Source organism: Lithobates pipiens, unplaced genomic scaffold (genome assembly GCF_037356315.1).
Source record: "Lithobates pipiens isolate NorthernLeopardFrog02 unplaced genomic scaffold, aLitPip1_a1.2 Scaffold_22, whole genome shotgun sequence".
In the NCBI taxonomy this organism is placed as follows: Eukaryota; Metazoa; Chordata; class Amphibia; order Anura; family Ranidae; genus Lithobates; species Lithobates pipiens.
This window is the reverse complement of record NW_027507784.1, coordinates 303,015,177-303,035,643: the sequence shown is the minus strand read 5'-3', so window position 1 is coordinate 303,035,643 and position 20,467 is coordinate 303,015,177. Positions and strand designations below refer to the sequence as shown.

General features: G+C 44.8%; 1 protein-coding gene across 3 annotated transcripts in view; it reads left to right on the top strand.

Annotated features, from left to right (window-relative positions):
• The window catches only part of CLUAP1 (clusterin associated protein 1), a 228,223-nt gene that overhangs the window by 5,303 nt on the left and 202,453 nt on the right, over positions 1-20,467 (top strand). For all 3 annotated transcript variants that reach the window (XM_077449275.1, XM_077449276.1, XM_077449273.1), the window contains exons 2-3: positions 10,370-10,481; positions 13,783-13,867. In XM_077449275.1, the coding sequence (XP_077305401.1) occupies positions 10,370-10,481; positions 13,783-13,867 (197 nt within the window). The remainder of the gene's footprint in view (positions 1-10,369; positions 10,482-13,782; positions 13,868-20,467) is intronic.

Here is a 20,467-nt window from a genome sequence, read left to right as displayed (position 1 = left end):
GACTGACAGGGAGTAGAGAGAGGTCACTGTTCCTAGTCACTAGGAACAGACAATCTCACTCTACTCCCCTGACAGAAGGGGCATCTGCTTTGTTTACACTGGCAGATCCCCGTTCTGATGAGAGAAAGAGCTGGGAACACACCGCTCAAAGCCACCTGTGAGGATCTGATGAACTGCTGAAGAGATCTGGGTGCCTGCCTGGTCCATAGCCAGGGAAATCCAATGGGAGCAAAGAAGAATGGCGGCACATACGGAAGTAAAAATCGAAAGAATTTATTTAACCACTTCAATACCGGGCACTTTCGCCCCCTTCCTTCCCAGCCCAATTATCAGCTTTCATCGCTCTAGCGCTTTCAATGACAATTGCGCAGTCATGCTACACTGTACCCAAATGAAATTTTTATCATTTTGTTTGCACAAATAGAGCTTTATTTTGGTGGTATTTATTCACGACTCCGTTTTTTATTTTTTGCGATATAAGCGCAAAAAAGCGGAAATTTTGAAAAAAAAAACAATATTTTATTTTTTCTATTTTAAAAGAAATCCAATAAAATCAAATTTTGTCATAAATTTAAGCCAAAATGTATTCTGCTACATGTTTTTGGTAAAAAAAATTCCGTTAAGTGTATAATAATTGGTTTGTGTGATCACGGACATATGTACGCAAATGATCATGTACATATGTGTGCAGGTGATCACGTACATATGTGTGCAGATAATCATTGGGACATGTGATTTTAGTGGGACATATGTGGGGGACATGTTTTTATTATTAGTGACATGTGTTTTTATTATTTGGGGACATGTATGTTTTGGGGACATGTGTGGGGACATTGTGTTTATACTGTGTGGTGTGTTTACACTGTGTGGTGATTTGTGTTTACACTAGACTGGTGATCAGTTAGTAAAAAGCTGTAAAAAGCAGCCCATACTCACTGATCATCAGCCGGCTGCAGCGTTCTGCTCTCCTCTCCTCAGCGGTGACTTCCGTGTGAGGAGAGGAGAGCCGATTGCCTAGCAACCGGCTGTTTGTTTACATCACATGACGGCCGTGATTGGACACGGCCGTCATGTGATCAGGAGGGCCAATCACAGAGCCCTCCTGCCGATCTGAGATGCGCCGTGTCCGGGTGACACGGGCGCATCGGGATCGCGCCGCTGCGCGGGCGATCCCGCTCCTCCAGATGGACGTTCCTGAACGTCCTATCAGGAGTAGATGGCTCCCACCCGGCCGTATATGTGCATTGGCCGGGTGGGAAGTGGTTAAAATCCATAAAGTCAAGCGATTATGACAAACATCAATCCAAAAAAGGTGCTCAGTGGATGCGTTTCACACAGACGTGCTTACTCATCACACGAGTCCGCCGAACCCACTGATTGATTGGCTCCCCTGATAGCGAATGGGCACGCGCCCACAGATCGCAGTGTACGCGCCCGTTGTACAATGACGGCATTTTGCGCAGCCGTGCCAACCTGCCACGGTATGATTGCAGTGGCTGGTCGGCAAATGGTTAAAGCAGTTGGTGAGGAGGCGTCACATTGCCTCCACACTGCATGTCAGTCACCTCTGAAAAGAGCTCTGAACACAGGTTACTCTTCAGAGAAGCAGGGGATATAGAGGCCATCCTTGGTGGCTTCTTATTGACTTTTGTGGTTAAATCCTGGTTCACACTATGAATCACAGGAATCGCAGCACATTCCCATGCAATTCACATGCAGTTTGGTAGTGCATGCATCAATTCTAGAGACGTGGTGCAACAAAATAGCATGGTGGTTTTGTACTATGCGATTCAGTGCAGGCAAACGCACCACATTTGCAAACTGCATTTGGGGTGATGGTAACATTGAACTGACACCTGCTGCAGATTGCAAAGTACAGTCAAGTCCATAAATATTGGGACATCAACACAATTCTAATCTTTTTGGCTCTATACACCACCACAATGGATTTGAAATGAACAAGATGTGCTTTAACTGCAGACTTTCAGCTTTAATGTGAGGGTATTTACATCCAAATCAGGTGAACGGTGTAGGAATTACAACAGTTTGTATATGTGCCTCCCACTTTTTAAGGGACCAAAAGTAATGGGACAGATTAACAATCATCCATCAAACTTTCACTTTTTAATACTTGGTTGCAAATCCTTTGCAGTCAATTACAGCCTGAAGTCTGGAACACATAGACATCACCAGACGCTGGTTTCATCCCTGGGGATGCTCTGCCAGGCCTCTACTGCAACTGTCTTCAGTTCCTGCTTGTTCTTGGGGTATTATCCCTTCAGTTTTGTCTTCAGCAAGTGCAATGCATGTTCAATCAGATTCAGGTCAGGTGATTGACTTGGCTATTGCATAACATTCCACTTCTTTCCCTTAAACTCTGGTTGCTTTTGCAGTATGCTTCGGGTCATTGTCCATCTGCACTGTGAAGCGCCGTCCAATGAGTTCAGAAGTATTTTGCGGAATATGAGCAGATAATATTTCCCGGAACACTTCAGAATTCATCTTGCTGCTTTTGTCAGCAGTCATCTCATTAATAAATACAAGAGAACCAATTCCATTGGCAGCTATACATGCCCACGCCATGACACTACCACCACCATGCTTCACTGGTGAGGTGGTATGCTTTGGATCATGAGCAGTTCCTTTCCTTCTCCATACTCTTCTCTTCCCATCACACTGGTATAAGCTGATCTTGGTCTCATCTGTCCATAGGATGTTGTTCCAGAACTGTGAAGGATTTTTTTTTAGATGTTGTTTGGCAAACTCTAATCTGGCCTTCCTGTTTTTGAAGCTCACCAATGGTTTATCTTTTGGTGAACCCTCTGTATTCACTCTGGTGAAGTCTTCTCTTGTTTGTTGACTTTGACACAAATACACCTACCTCCTGGGGAGTGTTCTTGATCTGGCCAACTGTTGTGAAGGGTGTTTTCTTCACCAGGGAAAGGCGATTCAGTTCACGTTGTGCGCTATACAAATATTTCATTCATTCATCCACCACAGTTGTTTTCTGTGGATCTTTTGGTGTTGCTGAGCTCACCAGTCCTTTCTTTCTTTTTAAGGCTGTTCCAAACAGTTGATATGGTCACATCTAATGTTTTTGCTATCTCTCTGATGGGTTTGTTTTTGTTTTTTTCAGCCTAATGATGTCTTGCTTCTCTGATAGTGACAGCCCTTTGGATCTCATAGTGAAAGTTGACAGCAACAGATTCCAAATGCAAATAGCACACTTAATGAGGGAATAACGCACACCTGGCCATGGAGCAGCCAATTGTCCCATTACTTTTGGTCCCTTAAAAAGTGGGAGGCACATATACAAACTGTTGTAATTCCTACACCGTTTACCAGATTTGGATGTAAATACCCTCAAATGAAAGCTGAAAGTTTGCAGTTAAAGCACATCTTGTTAGTTTCATTTCAAAGCCATTGTGGTTGTGTATACAGCCAAAAAGATGATAATTGTGTTGATGTCCCAATATTTATGAACCTGACTGTATATAGTGTAAATACAAGATCCATGTGTATTCTTCCTTAAGCCCTGGTGCACACTTATGCGATGTGGGGAACATAGCAAATCTTGTGTTTTTACCGCGCCATGCATTTATGGCAGGGCTCGACAAACCCCAGGCGCCAGGTCGCCAATGCGACCAGAAATCGCAACCTGCTGCCTAAGCTGCCACCAGCCCACTCACTATTGATGCCCCAGACATGCAGAGCATTAACACTGACTGCTGTCCTCCTCCCTCCTTCACACTCAGCAGCACCGCACTAAGTAGGTGAAACTGACAAGCAACGGAGAGAGGAGGATCTGTCAGATTTCAGCTTGATGTCGGGGTGGGCGAGACCCAGCCAGAGTGGGCGGGACCCAGCAGCTATCAAACACCAGCCAATGGGATCTGGGCAGGCCGCAATGGTTATGTGGCCCCACCCCTTTTCTTAAGCAGCCCAACCAATAGTTGGCTGGTGTTTGATAGCTAGTCCACCGGCCGGGCCCCGCCCACCCCGACATCAAGCTCAAATCTGACAGATCAGCCTCTCTGTTGTCAGTTTCACACCCCGGCTGGGTCCCACCCATTCCGACATTAAACTCAATTCTGACAGCTCCTCTGTTACATTTCAGTAACAGAGTGCTCCGTGTGAAACCTGCCAGCGCCAACTAGTGCCATCTGCCACCACCAATCAGTGCCACCTGCTAGTGCCAACCAGTGCCACTGCCAATCAATACTACCTGCAACCACCAACCAGTGCCACCCCCAATCAGTGCCATTTGCCAGTGACAATCAGTGCCACCTGCCGGTGCCACCTGCCACCGCCAACCAGTGACACCTGCCACCACCTGCCAGTGCCACCACCAATCAGTGCCACCTGCCAGTGCCACCGCTAATCAGTGCCAACTAGTGCCACCGCCAACCAGTGCCACCTGCCAACACCAACCAGTGCCATCTGCCAGTGACAACTAGTGCCACCTCCAACCATGGCCACCTGCCACTTCCAAACCAGTGCCACCTGCCAATCAGTGCCACATGCCAGTGCCACATGCCAGTGCCACCTGCCAGTGCCAATAGTGCCACCTACCAGTTCCAAACCAGTGTCACCTGCCAATGCCAACCAGTGTCACCTGCCTTGCCTTCTGGCAGTTCCACGTGCCTGCCAGTGGCAACCAGTGCCACCAGTCAGTGCCACCTGCCACCACCAATCAGTGCCACCTGCCAGTGCCACTTGCCACTACCCTTCAGTGCCACCTGCCACCACCTACCAGTGCCACCACCAACCAGTGGCACGTGCCACCACCAATCAGTGCCACCTGCCAGTGCCACCTGCCAACACCAACCAGTGCCACCGCCAATCAGTGCCATCTGCCAGTGACAACTAGCGCCATCACCAACCAGGGCCACCTGCCATCACCAACCAGGGCCACCTGCCACTTCCAAACCAGTGCCAGCTGCCAATCAGTGCCACGTGCCAATAGTGCCACCTGCCTGTTCCCAACCAGTGTCACCTGCCAGTGCCACCTGCCAGTGCCACCTGTTGCCAGCCTTACTCTTTCTGGTCAGCCCATAACCCTGATGTAACAGCGTTTCATTGGAGTTATTGACTGGGTGCTCCATTGTGAGTTATAGGATAGGGGGTGAAAATGAGTGGCCTTACCCCGGGAGCTGACAATCCATACCACTCTAAAAAAACTGGTTCCTAACTTTTTTTAACTGGCTCCTAAATTCAAAGCAAATTTGTCAACCCCTGATTTATGGCATCCATGCGATCTGATGCAGGTGTCATCATTATCTGAACAACACCCTGAAACATATTGCAAAACACAGAATCGCATTGCATAGGTGTGAACAGCCATGCAATGTGATTCAGGTGCAGGGGGAAAAAAGGGTCCTGCACCATTTAGGTGCGAATGTGATATCATTTCAATCATACAAAATGCGTAGCTGAAATCACACAGACATCACATCGCTATATGACTACCTGGAGGCATTCTGTATACAGATGGTGTCTGTCTTTGCTTTCAATTCATTCTGGTAACTGAAAGCAGGGCGAAATCCAGGCAGATTTGTCTGTTGTGTTTACCAACACACTGGAGCTGCACAATTAATTGTTAAATGATTGCGATCTCCAGTCACCCCCTTTGACATCTGTATTGCAGTGTTTCCCAATTCTTTCATGTAACAAGTATAGAGAGTTCTCTGCTCACTCTGGCAGTCTGCCAAGTTTTTAAACAACATTGTAACTCTTCCATCTTAGATCAAAGGGATAATACTTCTGTGTGAATATGCAGGAAGTTTAACCACTTAAAGTCTAAACCTTTTTCTGACACTTGTTTCTTACAGTTAAAATGTTTTTTTTTTTTTTGCTAGAAAATTACTTGGAACCCCCAACCATATATATATATATATATATATATATATATATATATATATATATATATATATATATATATATATAATATATTTAGCAGAGGCCCTAGGGAATAAAATGGCGATTGTTGCAATATTTTATGTCACACTGTATTTGCACAGTGGTCTTTCAAATGCAATTTTCTGGGAAAAATACACTTCAATCAATAATAATAAAAAACAAAACAGTAAAGTTAGCCCAATTGTTTAATGTGAAAGATGATGTTACGCCATGAGAATTGTGAGAGAATCGTGATCGAACTTCTAAGCAAAAAAATTGCGATTCTCATTTTAGCCAGAATCGGGCAGCTCTACACACAGATTTCTGTGCTGTGATTGGCCACAGTCCATCAGCAGGTATACAGACAAAATAATAAATGTACTGCTGGTGATCGGGAAGAAGTTAAAGTGGTTGTAAACCTAAAACCTTGTTATTGCCTTTTTAAGGTAATTAAATCTGCTGTGCGCTGTTGGTATTTTTTTTTTTTTTATTGCAAGCAGAAAATGTCACATGACGTATAAAAGCGATTCAGCGGCTAATCAGCTGCTCAGATTGCTTTTATCAGAAAGAGAATCGCCTGCTTTAGCCATAGCCCTGGTAAACCACTTAAACACCATTATGTATATACGTAGTGCGGTCTTGAAGTGAGTATAAAGGCCTGGGGGGATGGATTGTCTGCAGGCATTGTCACGTTAAAGCAGTATTAAACACAAAAACACAATTGTAATAAATTGCAGCTTCCCAATCTTTGGATGATGTGGCTGAATTTGTTTTTCTTTTTAGGCTTTTCTTTTTCTTTTCTTACACCTGGCGATCTGGCCAGTAACACAACTTCTGTATTAAAGTGTCTCCACTCTGAATGGATGAGCAACGGAGACACCTTTTGGACATCAGCATTGTCAGTCTGGGGAGATGGTAATATTAGATGGACCTGACTAACAAATGAAAACTGAACACCAGCTAACTCTTTTTAAGCAATTTAGGCCCCTTTCACACAGAGGGACCGATCGTGTCCACCTGTCAGTTTTTCAGGCAGACCTGATAAGGCATCATGCATTGTCCTCTATGGAGCGGTGGATGTCAATGGACATGTGTTTGTTGACATCCGATCCTGTCCGCTAAAACCAGATGGATGGGGGATCCGTTCCCCATCCATTCTGGCTGATTGCATAACAGTCTTATGAAAATGGACAGGCATTCTGTTTCTATCCGACCACTTATATAGGAGAGCAGATCTGTTGCTGGAGTTAAAAAAGTGAAAAATAACAGACTTGCTGGCCAGCTCACCAGGTGAAAGTACGACGTGTAAAGGAAAGCAAATGCAGCCACCACGTCTAATGCTCCATTCACACTTGATGTTTTGGGATTTTGGGCTAAGATCAAAAACCTTCTGCCTTTACAACTCCTTTCATAAAAAAAAAAACAAAAATAATTTTATATATATATATATATATATATATATATATATATATATATATATATATATATATATATATATATATACTTTTTTTTTTTTTTACCAGAACTAAATATAGACTCCTCCTCCTCCTCCTCCTCCTCCTCCTCCTTCTCTCCTCCTTCTCTCCTTCTCTCCTCCTTCTTTCCTTCTCTCCTCCTTCTTTCTTTCTCTCCTCCTTCTTTCTTTCTCTCCTCCTTCTTTACTTCTCTCCTCCTTCTTTCCTTCTCTCCTCCTTCTCTCCTTCTCTCCTTCTCTCCTTCTCTCCTTCTTCTTAACAAAACCCTAATCTCCACCCATACATGTATCTTCTTTTCAAAAATCTGATCTTCTAAAAATCTATGGGACGTGAAAGGATAGAAAGGAAAGCTGCACACCCAGAGACTGACAGACAGCCGCTAAAAAAGACCTGACATTCCTCCATGCCTTTGCCCAGGCCCCCAGCTGCCCCCTGTCCTTCTCAAGACCCTGAATCTTCCCACCCTCACCCATAATGTTGTGCACCACCACCTCGACAGAAAGGACTTTTTTTTTCCCAGAGTGGAAATGTGACACTGTGCATTCCACATGAAGTATTGGACTACTAAACTAACTAGAAAAAGTGTCTCAAAATCCCAATGAGTCTCAAAAGCCCCATATAACCACTCCACGTAACTCAAGTGAGAAAGGGATACCCAGAGCCCCACCCACCTGCTTATAGATGTCTATATAGAAGAGGCATGTGTAAGATCCCCCTCTGGCTGCCATGGTATTTTTACAGGGGAGGTTGTGTAAAATTGTGGTTTAACTGCCTGTTTTTTTTTCTGCCCATGTAAATGAGGCCCTGTCCTTTTACATCCAGGGTTTTTGTGGAACCTTAGGGTTCCTCCAGCGGTTGCTAGGCGTTCCTTGACTATCCACATATGTATTTAATAAATGGAAGAACCAAATGCTGGTGGGATTTTTTCGGTGCAAAATTTAACAAGAAAAGACCATATATTTAAAACAGTTTTTATTTTCCCATAATAAAATTTCACACATGCATGTGTTACAAAAAGTGTCCTGATATACAAAGATTACAAAACAGTGGCTGCTCCATGAAATGGAAATATTTTCGAGGTACTTGGTTATCCCGACATGTTTCGCAATAGCTTCTTCGGGGGATATACAAGCTGATAGTAACAAAAACATAGAATTATTTTAAATCAACACAACCATTTTAAAATATATTCAATACACATTTTATTCATAGAGCATTTAGGTATGGATCTCCAAAATCAAAGCCTTAAGGGGGCGCTTACCCTCCCTCCAAATCCACCGTCCTGTGCAAAAACACCAATCTAGATGTAATTAGAGGTGTGCAGGCCCACCTGTTCATCAGCTGATGAAAGGAACGGCTCGGGAGGGCGTAGATAGGAGCCAGTCTGGACAGTAAAAAAGAAATACTAAGTATATTTCAAATTTATAGGACTTTAAGTTTTTTTACAATGAATAAATATATTTTTTATTTTTATTTAATATCTGATTTAATAATAGACAGAAGGGATAAGGAAGAAAGGGGAGGGGGAGGGGAAGGGCGAACGGGAAACGCTATCAAGCCTCTATATTTTAAATATACCTTATTTTTTTGAGAAGTATAACAATTTTATCTTAATATAATTCATATAGGCTCATATCGCACAAGGAAGAGATCATAAAAATCTCAATAGTTCAATCAAAAAAGTATAGTCCAAATAGTACTTACTAATGCAAATGATGCTATCAAGATGCTATCAGGATTCTTGTTAAATTTTGCACCGAAAAAATCCCACCAGCATTTGGTTCTTCCATTTAATAAATACTTTAATTGGGATTCGGTGCCTTTAACTTTGGTGCTGATGGAAGCTTGAATCAAACTTTACAAAAAAAAAAAAAAAATATCCACATATGTAGTTACTAATTTAAAGGACATTCCTCTTCCAATTGTCTATCAATTTAAGTGTCCTCTTGCCCCACTGATGTAAATGTATGAGTTGTAAAGTGAGGGGACATTACAATTTTCAACGTCTGCTTTTTTTTTCTTGTCATTCTTATGTCTTTCTTTTAAATTTCATTAAAAAAAAGATATATATATTCCTAGGGCCTGAAAATACTGTGCTGTTGTGTTATTATGGGTTACCATACAAGCCATATATTTTATTCAATAAACTGACTTGTTGTTTTTCAATAACAACCTTTCCATTCATTTTGTCTCTAGTCATATTGGTGTTGGAGTCAGTTGCATCTTAGCAGCCACACACCTGTGTCTCACCTTGTCTCTATTCCATTTATTTTAAAGGGTTAGTTCATCTTTACCAAAACATTACCTATGCAGGTAAGGGGCACCTGTAGATAAAAACAAACTATACAGCTTTGACTAAAGTTGGACAATCCCTTTGCTATAGGTTTAGGCCATTTATGCACCTTTTGATGCCTTGGCAAAAACTCATCCTATCCTGCCTTGTACACAAGACACTCCCACCATCACAGGAGTGAGCTCTCAAACTTCTGCACATGTGTGGTCTGCTATCTCCTCTATCGCAGCATCACTGAGTTCACAACTACCGTGACAGAGGAGAGAGTTCATGCAAGAGGGCTTTGCATCATCTGGGAGTGTCCTAGCAACATAGCAGGATGGGATGATGCCATCTCTTGGAGTTCCTTGGCTAGGCATACACATATGTACATAAATGGCTTAAACCTATAGTAAGGGCATTATCCAAATTTAGTCAAAGCTGCACAGTTTGTTTTTATCTACAGATGACCCTTGCCTGCATAACCATTTTTTTTGGTAAAGGTGAACAAATCCTTTCAGAACAGTGGCACCTCACTGAGCATTCCTAATGTGAGTAGTCCTTGTATCGCTGATGTGAGCAGTCTTCTGAATGTACATTGCCATTTTGTTCTTTAATAGCCTTTAAAACCTGGTGATGGACAAGAACAAAGCATGTCTATCAGTAAACCCTGATGTGCTAGCAATGGTGTCCTGTGTTAACTAGTGCTTAACTTGTTTTTCAGATTTTACAGAAATGATGAGGGCCCTGGGATACCCTCGTCTTATCTCTATGGAGAATTTCCGTAGTCCCAACTTTCCACTGGTTGCAGAAGTTCTCATTTGGTTAGTTAAAAGGTATGTACCTGTAAATATTGAGTCCATCTCCCCAGATTTTGCTAGATGGATAGTTTTTAGTCTTGTCTGCATATCAAATGTATACCTTTTTTATATAGAAAACTGTTTCTCCACCCATGTTCTTTTTGCTTATAAAGATGAAAATGAACATTGACAAAAAGTTATACTTGCAGTATCAATTGTGCTGTGGAGGGCAGAGAAGTGAAATGCTGTAGAGCAGGGGACTCCAAACTTTCGAATGAGAGGGCCAGTTTACTGTCCTTCAGACTTAGACCCCATTCACACCTGAGCGTTTTGTAGCTTGACGCCTGAAGCTATAAAACGCTGGAGGGGAAAAAATCCATTATTCTCAATGGAGATGGTTCACATCTCCACTCCAAGTCGCCTGAAGCCCTACGCCTGAAGCTCAAACAAGTTCCGGACCCTTTTTTGTCACGCGAATCGGGCTGATTTGGGCGTTTTTTCCTTCTTTTAACATTGGTGACCTTTTGCCCTGCACAAATTCGCGGCAAATCGCGGTAAAAAATGCCGCAAATCGCGGTAACAAACGCCGCAAATCACGGTAAAAAACACTGCAAAAACCGCTTGAAAACGCTACGCTCAGGTGTGAATGCAGCCTTAGACCGCTTTCACACCACACCGGCCATTGTGTGGGCGGTAAAACGCCGCTATTTTTAGCGGCGTTTTACCGCCGGATTTGCGGCGCATTTTGGCCGCTAGCGGTGCGCTTTTACCCCCCGCTAGCGGTCACGAAAGGGTTATTGCGGCGTATTGCCTGCGGTATTACATCGCTGCCCCATTGATTTCAAGTTCGAGTGGAGGAGCAGTAAACACACCGCTCCTTCCCCACTCCAAAGAAGCTGCTGGCAGGACTTTTTTCTGACGTCCTGCCAGCGCACCGCAGTAGTGTGAAAGCCCTCGGGGCTTTCACACTACACACAATGGTGCAGCTTCTTTAGGGCGGATTTCAGGCGCTATTTCTAACGCTATAGCACCTGCAAAACGCCCTGGTGTGAAAGGGGTGTTAAGGGGGGCTGGACTGTGGTTATTGGGAGTAGAAAAGGTCTGGACATTGGTGAGAATTGTGCTCCATCTTTGGTGTCATTGGGAGGAATTACCCCATTGTTGGTGTAATTGAGAGGAATTCTGCCCCTTCATTTGTGTCAGTGGGGGGAATTCTACCCCATTGTTGGTATCGGTGGATGAAAATAGTGCCCCAAGGTCGCAGTTTGGAGACCACCGCTGTAGTGTGATGCTGGACTTCTAACTAATTTGATATTCAACCCAGGCCGCTTCCTTCACTGAGCCATCCTGCATTGAGCCAACTGTAAAATGCCAGCACTTCATTGAGAAATGGTTGCTCTGCCATTGACAGGGCATTTGGATAATCATAATAATCTTGATTTGAGCACTTGCTTTATGTACAGCCTGGGCACTTCATTATTACCTTGCAAACCTTTTAAGCTAATTGGGGTTCACTTTAACCACTTCCTGCCCACCGTATAGTAAAATGACGGTGGGCAGGATGCGCTTTCATTCTGGGACGACGTCATGACAGTGCCCCAGAACCACTGCTCTCGCACGCCCACTGGACCGCTTGGTGATCGTGGCTGCACTGTGTTCATAGGACATGGCACGACCCTGATCTTGGTAAAGAGCCAAATGAAGTGCCGTTTATCGGCTCACACTAAGGCTGCTTTCACACTGGGGCGGTATTCAGGCGTTACAGCGCTAAAAATAGCGCCTGTGTAACGCCTGAAAAAAACCGGCCCCTTTAACTCCAGTGTGAAAGCCGGAGGGCTTTCACACTGGAGCGATGCGCTGGCAGGACGGTGAAAAAAGTCCTGCTAGCCGCATCTTTGCAGCGGTGAAGGAGCGGTGTATTCACCGCTCCTAAACCGCTCCTACCCATTGAAATCAATGGGACACCGCGGCAATACCGCCGGCAAAGCGCCGCTGCAACGGCGCTTTGCGGGCGGGTTTAACCCCTTTTCGGCCGCTAGCGGGGGTTAAAACCACCCCGCTAGCGCCCGCACACCGCCGCTAAAACGACGGTAAAGCGCACTTTACCGCCGACGCCGCTCCCGCTGCAGTGTGAAAGCAGCCTAATAGAGTATGTGGCGGGGAGAGTCAATCAGCGACATCTCCTCTCAGGGGAGGCCTGTACAGATAATCGGGGCACTGATCTTCAGTGCCCTGATTACAGTACAGCCCCAGCAGTGCCCATCAGTGACACCAATAAGTGCTGCCAATCAGTACTGCCTATCATTGCTCACCGGTGCTGCCTATCAGTGCCCGTCAGTGCAGCCTAGCAGTGCCGCCATATCAGCGCACATCAGTGGAGGAGAAAAATTACTTATTTACAAAATTTACTGACAGAAACTAGGAAAAACTTTTTAATTTTTTTCGAAATTTTTGCTCTTTTTTCGTTTTTTTAGCAAAAAAATGTAAAACCTAGTGGTAATTAAATACCACCGAAAGAAATCTCTATTTGTGGGAAAAAAATTAAAAAAATGTCATATGGGTACAGTGTTGCATGACCGCGCATTTGTCATTCAAATTGTAACAGCGCTGAAAAACGAAAATTGGCCTGGGCAGGAAGAGGGTAAAAGTGCCCTCTAGGCAAGTGGTTAAACTGGTCTCTCCCTCCTCTGAGAGCAGATGGATAACAGCAAGAGCCCGGGGGGGGGGGGGGGGGGGATTTACTTGAAGGAGGGAAGAACCAGGAGCGCCAGGGAAAGACCTGAGCAGATAAGTTGTCATGTTTGTTATGAAAAAAACAAACAAAAACTTAACCTTTTAATATCACTTTAACCACCTCTTGCCCTTTTATAAGAATACGGATGGGGGGAGCACTGTTGTCCTGGGTGGAAGCCATTATACATCCTCCAGCCCAGTATATTCTGCCTTATTTCCAGGCTACATCATCATTGTGAGCTGGCTGTAGCTAGTTCATTTCAGTTGCTGCGCTGCAAAGTCAGCACTGGCTCATTATTCTCACAAAACTTGACAGCTTCATTTTGAAAAATATTGGCATTCCAATAGCAAAAGTATGTTTAAAGCAGAAAGGAATCTAACATAGAGTGTGCTAGACTGATTTCAATATGTGCTGGAGACGAAGGTAAACAAAGCTGGATTCTCACATTGGCGTAATGTGGCTCTATCTGCATTGAAGGAATGACAGCTAGAAGCTCATTATTTGCCATGTGCAGCATTTCTCTCCACTGTAAGGTTTATAAATGAGCCTTGTTTTTTACCATTTTCAACCAAACCTTCCATCTGTGTGTCCTTTCCTCACTAGGTACGAGCCGCACACAGTTATCCCTATGGATGTGGATACAGAACAAGACAGAGTGTTCTTCATTAAGGCCATAGCCCAGTTTATGGTAAGAATCTGCATCGTGTTCTTCACACCTTCCTGCCTTTTCTCTGGCTATTGTATAAATTGGTTACTGGAGGTTGTAATCACAAATACTGCCATACTTAAATGATTAGCATTTAGGCTGACCCTGACGGCACAGACCGCTGGCTGACAACTTCTGATTTTCATAATGACATACAATATCTTTACTCAACAGCCACACTACTTTAATCCAAGGGTATGTATGTGATTGGGTGACAATGCAGGACAATAGAACCAACTTGCAGTCTCTCAATCACACACAGTAGAGCAGAAGAAGAAAACTGCATATTGCAGAATTACGATGCAACGAGAACCTCCAGTGCTGAACTAAAATTTAAAGATCACCTATGATTTTATATACAGTATCTCACAAAAGTGAGTACACCCCTCACATTTTTGTAAATATTTTATTATATCTTTTCAAGTGACAACACTGAAGAAATGACACTTTGCTACAATGTAAAGTAGTGAGTGTACAGCTTGTATAACAGTGTAAATTTGCTGTCCCCTCAAAATAATTCAACACACAGCCAATAATGTCGAAATAACTGGCAACACAAGGGAGTACACCCCTAAGTGAAAATTTACAAATTGGGCCCAAGTAGCCATTTTCCCTCCCTGGTGTTATGTGACTCATTAGTTTTACAAGGTCCCAGGTGTGAATGGGGAGCAGGTGTGTTCAATTTGGTGTTATCGCTCTCACTCTCTCATACTGGTCACTGAAAGTTCAACATGGCACCTCATGGCAAAGAACTCTCTGAGGATCTGAAAAAAAGAATTGTTGCTCTACATAAAGATGGCCTAGACTATAAGAAGATTGGCAAGACTCCGAAACTGAGCTGCAGCATGGTGGCCCAGATTATACAGCGGTTTACCAGGGCAGGTTCCACTCAGAACAGGCCTAGTCATAGTCGACTAAAGAAGTTGAGTGCACATGCTCAGAGCCATATCCAGAGGTTATCTTTGGTAAATAGACGTATGAGTGCTGCCAGCATTGCTGCAGAGGTTGAAGGGGTTGGGGGGGGGGGGGGGCAGCCTGTCAGTGCTCAGGCCATACACCGCACATTGCATCAAATAGGTCTGCATGGCTGTCATCTCCCAGAAGGAAGCCTCTTCTAAAAATGAGGCAAAAGAGAGCCCACAAACAGTTTGCTGAAGACAAGCAGACTAAGAACCTGGATTACTGGAACCATGTCCTGTGGTCTGATGAGACCAAAATAAACTTATTTGGTTCAGATGGTGTCAAGTGTGTGTGTGTGTGTGTGTGTGTGTGTGTGTGTGTGTGTGTGGCAGCAACCAGGTGAGGAGTACAAACATAAGTGTGTTTTGCCTACAATCAAGCATGATCGTGGGAGTGCCATGGTCTGGGGCTGCATGAGTGCTGCCGGCACTGGGGAGCTACAGTTCATCGAGGGAACCATGAATGCCAACATGTACTGTGACATACTGAAGCAGAGCATTCGGAGACTGGGTCGCAGGGCAGTATTCCAACATAATGAGCCCAAAAAACACCTCAGAGACGACCACTGCCTTGCTAAAGAAGCTGAAGGTTAAGGTGATGGACTGGCCAAGCATGTCTCCAGACCTAAAGCCCATTCAGCAACTGTGAGGCATCCTCAGATGGATGGTGGAGGAGCACAAGGTCTCTAACATCCACCAGTCCATGATGTCATCACGGAGGAGTGTAAGAGACCTCCAGTGGCGACCTGAGAAGCTCTGGTGAACTCCATACCCAAGAGAGTTAAGGCAGTGCTAGAAAATAATGGTGGGCACCCAAAAAATATTGACACTTTGGGCCCAATTTGGACATTTTCATTTAGGGGTGTACTCACTTTTATTGCCAACGGTTTAGACATTAATGACTGTGTACTGAGTTATTTTGAGGGAGCTGCAAATTTACACAGTTGAAGTACAAGCTGTACACTTACTACTTTACATTGTAGCATAGTGTCATTTCTTCAGTGTTGTCATATGAAAAGATATAATATACCTACAAAAATGTGAGGGGCGTACTCACTTTTGTGAGGTCCTGTAAGTCCATAAGTCCAAAATGACCCCTCTCCCGCTGCTAACAATAACCCCTTGTACTTGCTGTAGAACAGCTGATGAGTTTTCTAGGAACCAGTGCATATGCTAGCCAGCATCCTGGTCTCTTTTCAAAACCCAGCTTGGTGAGAGATGGCTTTGTTCATTAGGTTCTTTTAAGTAAAATTGAGCTTACACAATACTGTACTGTACATTGAACCCGTAATATTCTCCTAAGTAACACTGTACCTGTACTTGAAATCGGCTCATTTCTGCTTGGGAAGGACCCTGGATCATAGGCTCAGGCAGGGCATGACTTCTGTATAAGTTACAATTAAGCCCCACCCACTGCCACTGACAGATGCCAAGCCCTTGCTAGTTGCTGAGGTTTTGGAATTTCTTGATTGAAAGTGGTGGAGATTGATGGCAATTTGGAGAGAAGTGAAAGCCCCATTAATAGCTGGGGCCTAGGATGCAGGGCCCTCACCATGCAAAAAGTAGCTAATATATGAAGACAAGTGCACTTTTCCTGCAAAGTTAATTGATGTACATCTTTATACACTGGCACTAGATGAAAACATTATTTAGAATTGTATGACATTTTGGTCATTTTTGGCTACATGCACTTTTTCTGCTATTGGCTGCACATCATATTTCACACTGGGCTTCCCGATGGTGACAATAGCAGAATGCAGTGTTGGTGAGCTTTCTGAAACCGCACCAACACTGCGGGACAGCATAGAAGTCTACGGGAAAGAGCAGCTAACACGCATGAAACTAGCAAGTTAGCTGTGCTTTGCCCACAGCGCAGTGGAACTGCAGCGAGGCAGTATGAAGCCACCTTTAGAGTGGCTGCATTAAAACCCTGTAGCCACACTTAATAAAAAGCTGATTTACGTCTTTTGGATATTAAAGTGGATGTAAAACCCATTCATGAAATCTGACCTGGCACATATATCTGTAGTGTTTTACTTATCCATCTCCAAAGCTCTGAGTCCCGCGTCTTTCCACTGCTCCGTTCCTCTGTTTTCAGCATGATAAGCTCTCCGACACACAAGATAGCAGCAAATTTGTGTTAAGGAAGGAACTTAAAAATAGATTAGCAGATAGATTTCAAGATTATTTTTTTTTGTTCCTTTGCCTATGTGGAGGGGGGATGCCTTTCCTCCAATCAGCTTACACACAGTGTATGGCAAACTACACTCCCACTGATGAAACAGGAAGAAATATTTGTAACGCGATGTGCACTTTCTAAAGAATATTGAAAGGGAAAGACAGCAGATATACATGTAAAACTTATGTAGGGAGATGTGTTTTCATCTTTGAGTATCATCTGTGGCTGTTCACTTCACTGGGTATATGTGAGGGTTTACATCCACTTTAAAATACATTTTAAACCCAATTGCTAAAATATTATATCATTTTTAACTTCTTAATATAATTTCAAAACATTTCTAATCTATTTAACCACTTCAATACCAGGCACTTAAACACCTTCCTGCCCAGACCAATTTTCAGCTTTCAGCGCTGTCGCACTTTGAATGACAATTGCGCGGTCATGCTACACTGTACCCAAATGAAATTTTTATCATTTTTTTCCCACAAATAGAGCTTTCTTTTGGTGGTATTTGATCACCTCTACGGTTTTTATTTTTTGCGCTACAAATAAAAAAAAAAATACCGAAAATTTTGAAAAAAAAAATGTGTTTTTTTAGTTTCAGTTTCAAAACTTTGTAAATAAGTACGTTTTCTCCTTCACTGATGGACACTGATGGGGCTACACTGATGGGCACTGATAAGGCGGCACTGATGGGCACCAATGAAGTGGCACTGATGAGGTGGCATTGATGGACACGGATGGGCGACACGGATGGGCGACACGGATGGACACTGATAGGTGGCACAAATTGGCACTGATAGCTGGCATGGATGGGCGGCACAGATGGGCATGGATAGGTGGCACAGATGGGCATGGATAGGTGGCACAGATGGGCACGGGTGGGCACTGATAGGCGGCACAGGTGGGCACTGATAGGCGGCACAGGTGGGCACTCATTGGCGGCACGGGTGGGCACTCATAGGCGGCATTGGTGTTATACTGTACTAATGGATGCCAATCAGTGCCAAACAATAATGCATGCCAATCAGTGATGCCCATTGTGGGCACTGGCATCCATTATGGGCACTGATTGGCATCCATTGTGCTGACTGGCATCCCTGGTGGTCTAGGGAGGATTACCTTTTCCCTGGTGGTCTGGTGGCGTCCCTGGTGGTCCAGTGTGGGCATCCTTGGGGGGGCTGTACTGATAATCGATCAGCACAGACCCCCCCCCCTGTCAGAGGAGCAGCCGATCGGCTCTCCTCTACTCGCGTCTGACAGATGTCCGGTCAGGATTATGAAACCATCAGGATTATGAAACCACTTTGCCACCGTCTATTTGTAATAGGGCGGGCGGCAAGTGGTTAAAGCAGCATCCTTTTTTTTTTAAATCTTTTTATTAATTTTCCATAAACAAAACATACAACAGTGGACGTGTCCGTCCAAAACACTGTCCACAACCAGTCTAACTACAACATCCCCTCCCTTCTCCCCCCCCCTTCCCACCCCTACCAGTCACATCTCGCAATGGGAGCTATCCCAACCTATCACCTAGTGCCTCATGCATCGCGGATAACCCCAAGGTGCCTCAGTTGATGTGATTCATGAGTAGGGCAATGTGGTTCAATCAAAACTCAGTGACTTGTACCTTCAATTCCCACCCCCCCCCTCACCTCACCGTATCCCTGGAGTTACACCAGGAGTGCCACACTTTTTCAAACTTTTTCCCGCAGCCTCTACTCTCATATGCAGCTTTATAGTAAGGTAGCATTGAATTCACCAGACCCTTCCAGGCTGTAACGCCCGGGGCCTCTGACTTCTTCCAGGCCAGCAGGATAGCTTTCCTACTGTAGAAACAAAGGATATTCAGCATCGTACACATGGCCCGTGTAGACTTCATCCACTAGTCCCAAGAGGCACACCTTGATGGTCAGCGGTACCGGAACTGAAATCCGCTCCGAAACACATGCAGCTACATTAGTCCAGAATCTCTGTATGTGAGGACAATGGCAGAAAATGTGCCCGTCATCGGCGGGTGCATGGCGACATCGCCAGCATTCCGCTGAGGCCGAGGGGAAAATCCTGCCCAGTCTAGCCGGAGTGTAGTAACTCCTATGCAAAAATTTTAACTGAATCAACCTGTCTCTTGCGGATACTAGGTGTTTGAAAGGTCGGGTCCATAGGTCATCCCCCTGCACCTCCGGAACTTCCCGTACCCACCGCTCCCTACACGCGACAATAGCCTTAGGAGTTAGCTTAAACAGTTCTTTATAGGTCGCCGACAAAAGCTTCACCAGCTCATCTCCAGTCAGCAAGGTCTCGAGAGCCGAGGGCAGGGATTCCACCCTCCGCTCGCGAAACTGCACCTGAAAGGCGTGCCTCAGCTGCAGAAACCTAAATAGGTAATTGTTGGGAAGATCATGTCGGGATCGCAGCTGTGAAAAAGACTGTAGCTCGCCACAGGACGTTATGTCCTTTAGCGCCTTAATTCCCTTCAACGTCCATAACACAGGGTCAGGTAAATTATAAAAGTGGGGCAGAGTCGGGTTCATCCATATGGGGGTTGAGGGCGACACTCCCCTATAACTGGGGCATGCCACCCCCACCGCCATCTCCCATGCCTTAATAGTGGCCCTCATGGTCAATTTCAGTGGGAGGTCAGACCCCAGTCCTCTAAATAGCGCAAACCGGAGACTGTCATATGACCCCAGATGCGCGGCCTCTAGGACCATGGCTGCATCCCCATCATCTGCGATTAACCATCTGCGGGCAAAGACCAATGGCCCGGCTAAGTAATATATTTGCCAGTCCGGTAGCGCCAAGCCCCCCCTGTCTCCCGGTTCCTTCAGCACCTGAAGCCCAATCCTAGGGGGCTTGGGTGCCCAAAGAAAAGAGGAGACCACACTGTCAAGTTGCCTAAAAAAGGAATTTGGTATCCAGACAGGCGCATGGCGCAGGAAATACAATACCACTGGGAGGAATTTCATTTTCAATAAACTAAGGCCGCGTACACACGCGGGGACTGTTCGCCCAACTTTGTCCGCTGAACAGTGTTTCGGCGGACAGTCCGCTCGTGTGTGGGCTTTCAGCGGACAGTTTCAGCGAACAGTCCGCTGAACAAGGTTTTTCGGAATTTCCGAAAAACTGTCCGCTGAAACTTTGTTTCAGCGAACAGTCCCCTCGTGTGTAGGCTTGTTCGTCAAACTAAGTTCCGCGCATGCTCAGAAAGGATTTACACGCCAAAAGTTATAATGCAGTGTATAGGACGTCGTATTTTTCGTCCCGTCGTACGTGCCGTTCACGTCATCGCGCACGGTTTCAGCAAACTGTTCGTTCGTCGTGTGTGGCCATGTCCGTCCATGCTAATTTTGAGCGGACTGTTTGCTGAAACTGTTTGACGGACAAAGTTGGGCGAACAGTCCCCGCGTGTGTACGCGGCCTAATTCTACTCATTAAGGA